The sequence below is a fragment of the Primulina eburnea genome, chromosome 6 (assembly GCF_022965805.1).
Source record: "Primulina eburnea isolate SZY01 chromosome 6, ASM2296580v1, whole genome shotgun sequence".
NCBI lineage: Eukaryota > Viridiplantae > Streptophyta > Magnoliopsida > Lamiales > Gesneriaceae > Primulina > Primulina eburnea.
In genome coordinates, this window is record NC_133106.1 from 35,916,603 (window position 1) to 35,928,985 (window position 12,383).

The 12,383-nt window shown below is 41.3% G+C and overlaps 1 protein-coding gene across 2 annotated transcripts; it reads left to right on the forward strand.

Annotated features, from left to right (window-relative positions):
• Positions 1-980: 980 nt before the first annotated feature.
• LOC140834793 (cysteine-rich receptor-like protein kinase 44) lies at positions 981-8,158 on the forward strand. Of its 2 annotated transcripts, none has more exons than XM_073199928.1 (7): positions 981-2,002; positions 5,877-6,013; positions 6,098-6,219; positions 6,344-6,554; positions 6,644-6,881; positions 7,330-7,480; positions 7,735-8,144. In XM_073199928.1, the coding sequence occupies exons 1-7, from the start codon at positions 1,191-1,193 to the stop codon at positions 8,020-8,022; spliced, it is 1,959 nt and encodes a 652-aa protein (XP_073056029.1). In that variant the 5' UTR covers positions 981-1,190; the 3' UTR covers positions 8,023-8,144. The 2 variants fall into 2 exon arrangements, with proteins under 2 accessions (XP_073056029.1, XP_073056028.1); XM_073199927.1 differs by lacking the exon at positions 981-2,002 and adding an exon at positions 3,332-3,805 and having other exon boundaries at positions 5,879-6,013; positions 7,735-8,158.
• Positions 8,159-12,383: the final 4,225 nt, after the last annotated feature.

The following is a 12,383-nucleotide window of genomic DNA, read 5'->3' on the forward strand; positions in this document are numbered from 1 at the left end:
TTTTCGCCAATTACATTAAAATAAATGTCTTAACAATTGCTCTCGGTTCTCCAATGATTTTTTTTCCCTGATAACTGGCTATTATTTGTCTCGCACTGATTAAATAAAATATAGGGGAATTGTATATATAGATTTGAACAATCTTATCTTCTTGTATTAGCTTTTGGGGTGAGATAGGACAAAGTCTCAATCTTAAAACTATCTTCTATTTTCTCCACGTTCTTCTTCAATACGCGATTTTAAGCTAGATTAAATTGAATATATAACTATTATTAGTGAATGTATTACTAGTGAATGGCAAACAAAACAGGAATATTGTATTCGAGTTTTTTAGATAAATAAAAAAATAGAAAATTAATTAGATAAGTTTGAGTGGCTGTAAATATTACCGTGTAGGAAAGGCACGAGAGCAAGAAAAGGATAGATTTAATATGACAAAATGCCATCAAAATTGATAGAACATTAATTTTGGTCCCATTATAAAGACTTGGATTGACGGGAAATAGTCACTCTTCTTCTCCCTCGAAGTCTTTCTTTTCTCTATTCCACTCGTTATAGACTCAAGTCGCATTCAATAATTCTATAACGAGTGGGGAGAGACTGTTGAGTATTCCGGTATAGACTCAAGTCGCATTCAAGTCTCTCCCCAATAGAGCCAAAGCCTAGTGGATTGACTTGGGGCCCTAATTAGAAGAAAAAAAAACAAGATTTTTAAAAAAATATAATTTTATACTTTGAGCTGTCAGATAAAAATATTCATCTAATTTTTGTTTTTAATTTTTAGGGTTGAAGATTTAAAACGCATTGCTTTTCTTAAAAAATTAAATTAGAAGAGGAATTTGAATGGATTTGTTTTTTTTTTTTTTTAATTTTCTCTTTTTGGTGTTGAAATGGTCAATTGTGGGAAGCTTCCCTTATTGTGCCCTTGTCCGTCATACACTCATGTCCTAATTTTTTTAATATAAACTTGGTTCGATCATATATTCCGATTATGAAAATATTGCTATATATAACTGATAATATTAATATTGTTTTTGTGTTTTTTTTATATACTTTTGTGCATAATTTTATAAAATTGAGTTTTGTCGAGACAAGCTTGTCTAATTAAATACCGATACTTACGAACCTCAACAGCCTCTTAAAAGTGATTATGGAGTTGAAGGTAGCTGGCAAGTAAAATTTAGAGAGCTATGATTTCACAGAGATGGCGGCTCGCCTCCATTTTCTTAATCCTTACAAACCTTTTGGTGTTTGCCGCAGCGCAGTCTTCTTGCATAAACAACGGCAATTACAGCAGTTTGAGCACGTACAAGGATAATATGGACACACTCTTATCCTCCCTTCCTACAAACGTAGATATTAATGGGTTCTACAACGCCTCCGAAGGGCAGAGCCCGGATATAGTCTATGCAGCAGTGCTGTGTAGAGGGGACGTACAGCTTGAAGAATGCCGTACTTGTATCCGAAACGCCACTGCTGAATTAGTAAAATCGTGTCCAAATTACAAGCAAGCCGCTCACTGGAATGAAATATGCATGCTACGGTACTCTAATGAATCTATGTTCGGGATAATGACGACTTTTCCATGGCAGTACTGGTGGAATCCAAAGGACGCCTCGAGTCCTGTCCAGTATATGGCGGACGTTAGCAGGCTACTGGACAAGCTTCGTGGGCAAGCTGCTAATGGTGGTTCTCTGAGGAAAGTGGCTGCTGGGAATAGTAGCTCTGCAGATTTTCGGATTATTTTTTCGTTGGTTCAGTGTACCCCTGATTTGTCTCCGGAGAATTGCAGTAGTTGTTTAATTGGTGCCGCTGAGAGTATCCCAACATATTGCAACATTTCCATATGGTGTAGAGTACTATGGCCGAGCTGCAATTTTCGTTATCATCAATTACCATTATACAACGAAACCAGGCTTCGGGAGTTACAGGAGCTTGCAACGCTGCCACCACATCTGTCATCATCATCATCACCACCACCACCACCACCACCACATCTGTCATCATCATCATTATCACCACCACCACCACCACCACATCTGTCATCATCATCATCACCACCACCACCACCACCACCACATCTGTCATCATCATCATCACCACCACCACCACCACCACCACATCTGTCATCATCATCATCATCACCACCACCACCACCACCACCACATCTGTCATCACCACCACCACCACCACCACCACATCAACCGGTACCACCACCACATCTGTCATCATCACCACCACCACCACCACCACCACATCAGCCGGTACCACCACCAGGTCCGCTGCAGCCGCCGCCACCAGCAGGATTGTCACAGCAGCCGGCACCGCCAGGTAAGAGATGATAATTATATGTATTTACTGTTGGACCTTTATAATACTAAATCAAACCTCTTGAATTATATGGATAATTTTTTGGTCTAATTTTTTGATCTTTTGTTCTCTCATTTCTACCAAGCGCGTAAATATATTTCGCAGGATTATTATTATTTTTTAGTTTTTCAGATTGTTATTATTGTAATAAATCTTAAAATATATTTTTAAAAAATCTTAAAATAACCATGCAATAACTCACATAATCCATTATATAAGATGGTTGTTCTATATTATCAAATAATTTCAAAAACTCATGTTATGATTCTCCTCATAGATAACTGATACCCCGGACCGAGGATGGGTCTGGCTCACTCTCCGTAGCCCAGATAGTTAGTGGCTCAACGTTCAGAAACTCTTGAGAGATTATCTCCGCCAAGTTGGCGGGAGGTGATCTCGGCCGACCTCCCAAACTCCCGTAATCGCGACAGGGAAAATGGTGCCGAGCCCCTATGCCGACCTCACATGCCGAGCTCCCATGGCCGAGCCGAGCCGACCTCCAAGATGAGGTCATCGTGCCGATTGGTAATGTTTTGGCCGACCTCCCGAGTCGAGCTTACGAGAGACCAAAATGATAAGCAGGCTCATGACTATGAGAACTCTTACTTAGACGTTAACGGGTAGCCCACAGAAATCAAGTTCACTAAGATCTAACCAAATCAAGCTCACTAAGATCTAACCAAATCTGGCACAAGATCTAACTAAATATTTCACAAGATTCTGAGGAACTAAATCTACCAAATCAGGACTCTATTATTCACTTATAAATACCAGGTTTCGTTCGTTATTTATTCATTTATATATCCACTCTCTCTAAGTACACACATTACTCTCCCAGCTTTCTTTTTTTTTACTTGAGCGTCGGAGGGGCTACGCCGGAACAACCTTCCGACCCCCTTCTAACGTTCTTGTTTTTGCTTCTAGATTTCGAAGGTCCGATCCGAGATCCCCAAGTGAAGATCCGACCTCCCAGTTATCATCCCGGATTTCAGCAACATCAATTGACGCCGTCTGTGGTCATACATGACCACTCCGAAAATTGGCACCGGGGAAACACCTTTCAGCTTGGTTTATGGAAATGAAGCAGTCCCTTCTAGCAGATATCGATGAAGAGACCTCCCAAGTGATGTTTTATGATGAGAGACGAGTGGCATACCTAGACCTAGTTGAAGAAAAGAGAGAAACCGCAGCCATTAGGATGAAAGCTTACAAAAGATGTATAGTCAGGTCCTACAATCGAAGGGTCATTTAGAGGAGCTTTCAAGTTGGAGACCTGGTTTGGAAGAAAATTCAAGATGTGGCTGTTGGAAAGTTGGATCCGAGATGGGAGTGGTCATTCAAGGTGGTAGGGAAACTCAGTTCAGACACCTACTATCTGGAGGACCCGGCAGGGAGGAAGTTGAAGAGGCTATAGAACACTTATCTTCTTCCATAGGTTATTCTACCACCTTTTTGTTCCACATAATCAATGAGATGTTCTCGTGATCCTGTTATATGACGTAAGCCTCCACTATCAAAGTATCATGACCTGCAATGTTTGTTTTCAATGAAGTATAGACAACATTACAATTAGTTTTTACATTTGGTACTCAAATGTGTCTTACTGTAGGTCGACGGTTGGAGGTGTTGCGGGAAGTGTTGGGCAACATGCAAAGCTAGGGGTGTCAAAATAAGATACGACCTACCAACCCGACACGGTTCAACCCGAAAAAAACATGTTTGGGTTTGGGGTTTTCGGGTTCAGGTCAGATCGGGTTAGACCCGATAGCTGACCCAAAATAAATGATCGGGTTGGGTTGCGTTCAGTTTACCCAAAAAATTTAATTTTTTTTAAAATATATAATTAATAAATTTTACCTACATTTTTATATATTGTGTGTCTGAAAAATATTAATTGTATATTTCATAATTTAATATTTATTTTGAATATTTTTTTTTTAAACAATTATTTATTTGATTTAGTAAATACACTTTATTTTTCTACAATTAGACTTTCAAATTTAAATTATATATATGAGGGAGATTTTATTATTATGTATTTAAATTAAAATATTAGTATTATTTTTTTGAATTTTATTTTAAATTTTTATAAAAAATTCAAAATCAGGTTATACGGGTTGATTCGGGTTAAGAGTTTTCGGGTTGGCTCGGGTTCGAGTTGGATTCGGGACGAGCAATTTTTGAATAGTACTATTGCTCAACCCAGCCAACACATCCGGATTGACACCCCTATTCGGGGCAACATCCGGCTTGTCTTTTGATTTATGCAATCCTCCCTACGTTTAAAACAGTAGTGCCTGATATGTCCAGGTTTGAAACAGTAATGACATACATACCGCGTTTCTTTTCTTAGGAACGTGTGCAGCAAGTTGTCTTTTTGGTGGAGAACTTTTGATCGACGACGTGGATTGTGACTGTGTGGATGTATCAGCTTTTCCATTCACAAAGATAGTTGATTTTGAAGATTCACCAACTTCAAACACACTGTCTTTGAAACCTAAGCATTTTTTGTCATCTGTTCCCATCAAAAGTATGGATTCAAGATTGGATGTACTCGAATTGAACTTGGATAAAGTCTCAGTTTCTTTTTGAAGCTCACCCTTGGTCTTGCCTTGTTCGAAGTCCTTTTTGCTTAGGATTACTTCAAGTTTGACAACCACAGTTTTTAGTTCGGTGTTCCCTTCATGAGAGTTGAGTTAAGCTTGTTTCTTTTAATCCAATCAGCATACAATCTTCACAAAGATTTTGTACACTCTCAAGAGTGAATTCTTCATCATCAGGTTCCAAATCATCATCTGTACTCAAGTTTCCAGAAGACATAGATTTTAAGCATACTAATTTTGCGCACGTGTTGCGTCCAGGAGTGGCAACACCTAGGGCAACACCTAAAGGGTTCACTTGCAGCCAAAGTTTTTCAGTCAAGAGTGCAGTCATAGAGGTGTGATTATCGTCATCATTAGATTTCTCCTCCTTATCAGATTCTTCATCGCTTAGAGAAACATTATAGTCTTTGTTCTTTCGTAATCTGTTAGCACACTCATTGGCATAGTGACCAAATCCATTGCATTTTCTACACTGCATCGAGTCATACTTCTTCAAATTAAATTGACCATTGCCTTCATTTCTTGGTCGAAATTGTTGTTGGACAGGAGGTTTAGGGGCTGGAAGACTGGGAAACTTCGATGGTTGTCCAGCCTTCTTCTTATCTCTGATTCTCTTCAAATAATCCCCAATTTTCTTTGTGATATATGCGATTGAATCCTCACAAAGATCTGATTTCATTAACCTCTTGGGATATTTTAAGAAGATCATTATAAGAGTCATTCGAGACTTAGAATACAATCGTCTTCCCCTTGTCCTTCTTCTGCATGTCCATGTTCATTTTGAAGGAATGCAATCGTCTGCCGAAATATGATAATGACATGCATTCCTCTCAAAATAAATAATACATACTCAGAACTTCAATTTGTTGGGGTTGTAAAATGATTGAAATATTATGATTTTACAGGGAAAAAAGATGCCAGTAGAACTCGAATCATCATCGCCGTTGTTGTTTCAATCGTTGTGTGTATAACACTAGCTGTATGTGCTGGCATCCTGTTGATAAAGAGAACAAAAAAACAGAACAAGGAAGAACTTGAGTGTAAGTTTTTCATCTTTTCCCTAACTTGTCACTCAGGTTTTAGTAGAAACTTCTCTAAAGCGTTCCCTTCTTAATAATTTGAAGCCACACATGGCATTAATTTTGCTGAATCTTTACAATATGATTTTTCGGAGATCAAAGCTGCAACAGATGGTTTCTCAGATACTAATAAACTAGGGCAAGGTGGATTTGGTGTTGTTTACAAGGTAATCAAACATATAGATTCCACAAAAACTCTTGTAGTTTGCAACAATATCCATCCAATATTCATGGTGACACCGATATAGCTAGTTTGGACTGGTTTTTGAATATGTTAGTATTTGATAATAGGGTAAACTTTCGAACGGATGTGATATTGCTGTAAAAAGATTGTCTATAGATTCGGGGCAAGGTGACATCGAATTCAAGAATGAAGTTTTACTAGTGGCCAAACTACAACACCGGAATCTTGTGAGACTCTTGGGTTTCTCCATTGAAGGCAGAGAGAGACTTCTTGTCTATGAGTTTGTTGAGAATGCCAGTCTCGACAGATATATATTTGGTAATGTTTCGATATTATTTCCAGCAAAAATTAATCAGTTAAATACTTTTGAGCTCTAACGTTTTTTTGTTTTTTACATATTATTAAAGACCCGATAGAACGTATGAATTTGGACTCTGGGAAGCGATACAAGATCATAGGAGGAATAGCTAGGGGACTTCTGTATTTGCACGAAGAATCTCGACTCAAAATAATTCACCGTGATCTTAAAGCCAACAATATACTCTTAGATGGTGATATGAATCCCAAAATATCAGACTTTGGCATGGCGAGGTTGTTTGCCGCTGATGAAACTCAAGCTCATACCAATAGAATTGTCGGAACATAGTAAGTATTCTCACGATAGCATTACTAGGACTGAGATCCAAAATCGCGGTTAATGGATTTCGGGTTGTCATTTCTACAATATTAGATGTTAGATCAACACTGCGACAATTTTTTAAAAAAAAAAGACCCAGAAAGGGAAAAAGAAAAAAAAAATTCTGATTACTTGCATCACAGACCAAGTTACCGGATGTTTTTTGTAATTTTCTCACATTAGATATAATTTTTGGTAAATAGACAAATGTTCAACTAAGTATCTTTACGTTTTTATAAAAAATACATATAAATTTCAAATTTTTTTTATTTAGAAATCAACTCCTTCTCAGCCAAGATCGAGTCCCCTCTTGACTAGCAAACATCATTGTTTTTTTTTTTTTAATGGAGGATGAATGATTATGTCTTGTAAGACTTTCCTTGCTTCAACAACTAACGAACGACATGCTTATTATAGTGGATACATGTCACCAGAATATGCGAGGTATGGACATTTCTCTGTCAAGTCTGATGTATTTAGTTTCGGTGTGTTGGTGCTCGAAATTGTAAGCGGTCAGAAAAATATATCAGATCAAAATTGGGAGGATATGGACGACCTCTTAAATAAGGTAAGCAAGGAAAGCCGAAATCCTATTCTATCAGCTACTAATATCAGTGGTTAACTGAAGTAATATTTTTGGTTAATATCTTTGTTTGATTTGTATTACAACAGTTCTGATTATATTTAGGACACGAAATTTATACAAAAAATTCCCATTTAATTTTCATTTAAACTCAAATCTCCATCCATTGATACCCATAGGTAGTGGGACATACATGTGCATGTATGATTAACTAGTGTTGAGGAAAATGTATTTCATAGGGATGGAAAAGTTGGCGGCAAGGAGTGGCTGAGAATCTGATCGATCCTGTGCTCAGGACTAGTTCGAGTGCCATACATGATATGTTAAGATGCATTCATATCGGTTTGTTATGCGTACAAGATAATCCTGTTGACAGACCAACGATGTCTTCTGTTGTTCTTATGCTTAGCAGCTTCAGTGCATCTTTGCCTCCGGTACCTTTGGAGCCAAGGTATTCCACGGTCAATAGATATAACTCAAGTAATGCAAAAAATGACATGTCAGTCACTGAGTTTTATCCGAGATGATCTTTCGAAACGATATATTTGATAAGGAATGTCGTATTATGTTTTCCATCTGTCTTTTGTAATTTGTCAAGTCGAGAAGAATTGATTTGATGTTCTGATAAATATACTATTAGTTCTTGGAATTCCTTAAAAAATCATTGAGGTTTATTAATTCACAAATAAAGTTGATATCGCTGAAATCGGTGATGCTAGCTGGGAAGTCAGATCCCTGCTTGGAGTGAGCTCTGGGCTCCTGAACTGACTGAGGGTGAAAACCCTTTTCATACTTGGCTTGACCAAGATGAGGTGAGCTCTGGGCTCCTGAACTGACTGAGGGTGAAAACCCTTTTCATACTTGGCGTGACCAAGATGAGGTGAGCTCTGGGCTCCTGACTGAGGGTGAAAACCCTTTCTGCAATAATAACAATTTCAAACAAAATGCATAACTTTATTAATGTATTTGAATAAAGCATCAAAGCCTGACGTCCTTGCATCGAAAGTAAATGACATAAAAAAAAACTAAAGCTTCTAGCAATATCTAAGCATAATATTTGCGAAGGTGATAAGCATTCCACGGCCTCTTCAATTTCTTCCCTGTCCAGTCTTCTAAGTAGTAGGCACCCGAGCTGAGCTTTTCCACCACTTTGAACGGCCCTTCCCACTTTGGATCGAGCTTTCCGATCTTCTCTTCCTGAACCTTCTTAAAGACCAAGTCTCCCACCTGGAAGCTCCTCTGAATGACCTTTTTGTTGTAAGACTGGGCTATGCGTCTCTTGTAAGCTTCCATTCTTATGGCCGCGGCTTCTCTTTTTTCTTCCACGAAATCCAAGTCTGTTGCTCGTCTCTCATTGTTTTGCTCATCATAGAATGTGACGCGAGGTGTCTCTTCACCGATCTCCGCCGGAAGCACGGCTTCATTTCCATAGACTAGGCTGAAAGGCGTCTCCCCCGTGCCTATTTTTGGGGTGGTCCTGTACGACCAAAGCACGCTGGGGAGTTCCTCCACCCAATTACCTTTCGCGCTCCCGAGTCTGGTCTTCAGGCTCTGCACTAAGGATCTGTTGGTGACCTCCACTTGGCCATTGCATTGAGGGTAGGCCACGGAGGTGAAGTGCTGCTGGATCTTCATCTCTTTACACCAGGCTTGGATCCGGCTTCCTTGAAATTGCCTTCCGTTGTCGGATATCAACTTCCTCGGGACCCCAAACCTGCAGACGATGTTCTTCCAGAGAAATTTGAGTACCTCATTTTCAGTTATCTTAGCCAAAGCCTCAGCCTCTACCCACTTTGAGAAGTAATCTATGGCCACGAGCAAGAATTTTTTCTGGGCTGGGGCCGGGGGAAAAGGTCCCACAATGTCGATCCCTCATTGGTCAAACGGGCAGGCTGCCACAATACTCTTCATTAGGGCAGCTGGTTGATGTTGGAGCTTACCATGACGTTGGCAGCTGTCGCATGAGATGACGATGGCTAGAGCATCTTTTAACATAGTGGGCCAGAAATATCCGGCCAAGAGTGCCTTTCGTGCTAGAAAATAAGATCCCAAGTGATTCCCGCAACAGCCTCCATGAATCTCTCTTAGTACATAGTTAGATTGCTTGGGACCCAAACACTTGAGAAGAGGCCGAGAGGCTGACCTCTTGTAAAGAGTTCCGTTGATCATTACAAACCGAAGGCTTCTTCGCTTCATCCTGTAAGCCTTCTTCGGATCTTCGGGGAGCACCCCATCTTTCATGTAATCTAATAACTCGGCGCGCCAGTCATTGTCTTCGTGCTCAGGAGAGGGGTAGTGCACAGAAGGGCTTAGCTCTACTTGGACCACCACCTCTCTTGATTTCCAGCTGTGGAGCGAGCTGGCCATTTTAGCAAGGGCGTCGGCTCCCTCATTTTCCTCTCGGGGGATCTGCTTAAAAACCAGTTCTGTAAAGAGTTCTTTAGCTGCTTCCACCGCTTTTACGTATTCTATCAATCTTTCATTCTTGATGTCGTATGATCCATTCATTTGGTGGGCCACCAGCTGAGAATCAGAGAAGATGTGGACTCGAGCTGCTCCGACCTGCCGTGCTGCTCTTAGACCCGCTAAGACCGCTTCGTATTCTGCCTCATTGTTGGATGTCCTAAAGTCTAGCCTCACGGCTAACTTTAGTTCATCCCCTTTTGGAGAGATTAATAACACACCAACTCCGCTGCCTTCATTGGTGGATGAACCATCCACATAGACCTTCCAAAGATCTTCCACCTCCACATGCAAAGTCTCGGCCAAGAAATCGGCCAAGGCCTGCGCTTTGATTGCGGTTCGAGGCCCATATTGAATGTCATATTCCCCTAGTTCAGTGGTCCACTTTACCAACCTTCCTGAGATATCAGCATGCGTCATTATTTTCCCGAGAGGGCTGTTGGTGAGGACCATAATGGGGTGAGATAGAAAGTAAGGCCTTAGTCTTCGAGCTGTTGTTACCAAGGCCAGAGCGAGCTTCTCCACAACTGTATATCTGAGCTCCGCTCCCTTGAGGGCGTGAGAGATGTAATATACGGGGCTTTGTTCCGTGCCTTTCTGCCTGACCAAGACTGAACTAACAGCCATCTCAGTGGCCGAGAGGTAAACATACAATGGTTCCCCTGGGGCTGGTTTGGCTAATATGGGGAGCTCCGCCAAATGCTTCTTCAGATCCTCGAATGCCCTCACGCATTCTTCATCCCATTCGAATTTTTTAGCTTTCCTGAGGACTCGGAAGAAGGGTAAACTACGATGTGCCGCTCTTGAAATGAATCGTGACAAAGCGGCGATTCTCCCGGCGAGCTTCTGGACCTCCTGGAGATTCCCAGGAGGTGTCATAGATTGAATAGCTTTTACTTTCTCAGGATTGGCCTCAATTCCCCTTTCTGTTACCATGTACCCAAGGAATTTCCCACTTTTGACCCCAAAAGTGCATTTTTGGGGGTTCAGCTTTAGCCTGTAAGATCTCAAAGTGGCAAAGGTCTCACGGAGATCTTTTATGAGATCAGCCGAGTTCTTCGACTTTACAAGAATATCATCCACATACACTTCCACATTTCTTCCGGCCTGGGCTGAGAAAATCTTGTCCATGAGCCTTTGATAGGTGGCTCCCGCATTTTTTAACCCGAAAGGCATCACTACATAACAAAACGTCCCTTCGGAAGTGATGAAACTCACTTTGTCCTGGTCTTCTTCTGCTAAGGGGATCTGATGGTATCCTTGATAAGCATCCATCAAACATAAGTACTGATGACCTGCGGTGGAATCAACCAGTTGGTCTATCCTCGGCAAGGGGTAACAATCTTTTGGACAAGCCTTATTAAGATCTCTGAAGTCGACGCACATTCTCCATTTTCCCGAGCTCTTGGGGACCAGGACAACATTTGATAGCCATGTTGGGAAAAAGATCTCCCTAATGTGTCCTGCCTTAAGAAGCTCGTCTACCTGTTCTTTTATTACCTTGTCTTTCTCGGGGCCAAAATGCCTCTTCTTCTGTTTGACTGGCCGGGCTTCAGGGAGAATGTTGAGGTGGTGTTTCATTATCCCGGGGCTGATCCCCCGAAGCTCTTGTGGAGACCAAGCAAATACATCAATGTTAGTTTTTAAACAAGCCAGTAGATCATGCTTGGTTTCGGGATCAAGATCAGCCGCCACCCTGACACTCCGTTGGACCCCTATTTCCACCGTTTCTGGCTCCTCTTCTGAGGTGAGCTGAACCTCTCTTCTGGAGGTCATATTTGGTTGGGCCACAATCATCCCTACCTCGGTCCGAGATCTTTTGACTTCTTGCCTTACCTCATCCACATAACATCGTCGAGAGGATTTCTGATCCCCCCCGACGACTCCTACTTCATTCCCCACAGGATATTTCAGATTTTGATGATAGGTAGAGCTTACAGCTCGGAAGTCGGCCAGGGCAGGTCGGCCAAGTATTCCGTTGTAGGAAGAGGGGGCATCCACCACAGTAAAACATGTCATTTTTGTGATGCGGTGAGGTCCCGCCCCTAGGGATAAGGGGAGCATGATTTGCCCTACAGTTTGGACCGCATGTCCTGTGAAGCCAAATAAAGGCGTAGAGATATGATCAAACTCGAAACCTTCCACTTTCATTTGGTCCAGGGTTCTTTTGAAAATAACGTTAACTGAGCTTCCGGTGTCAACAAAGATTCTTGCGACGTCATAGTTGGCGATAGTAAGAGTGACTAATAAGGCGTCGTTATGAGGTGCCACAACACCTTTCATATCATCCGGCCCGAAGCCAATGACGGGGTCATCTTTGGGGGCAAGGTCTAACCCCAAACTTTCCAATCTCCGACCATGAGCTTTACGAGCTCTGCCCGAATCTCCGTCGGTGGCGCCGCCCGTTATCATGTGGATTATACCT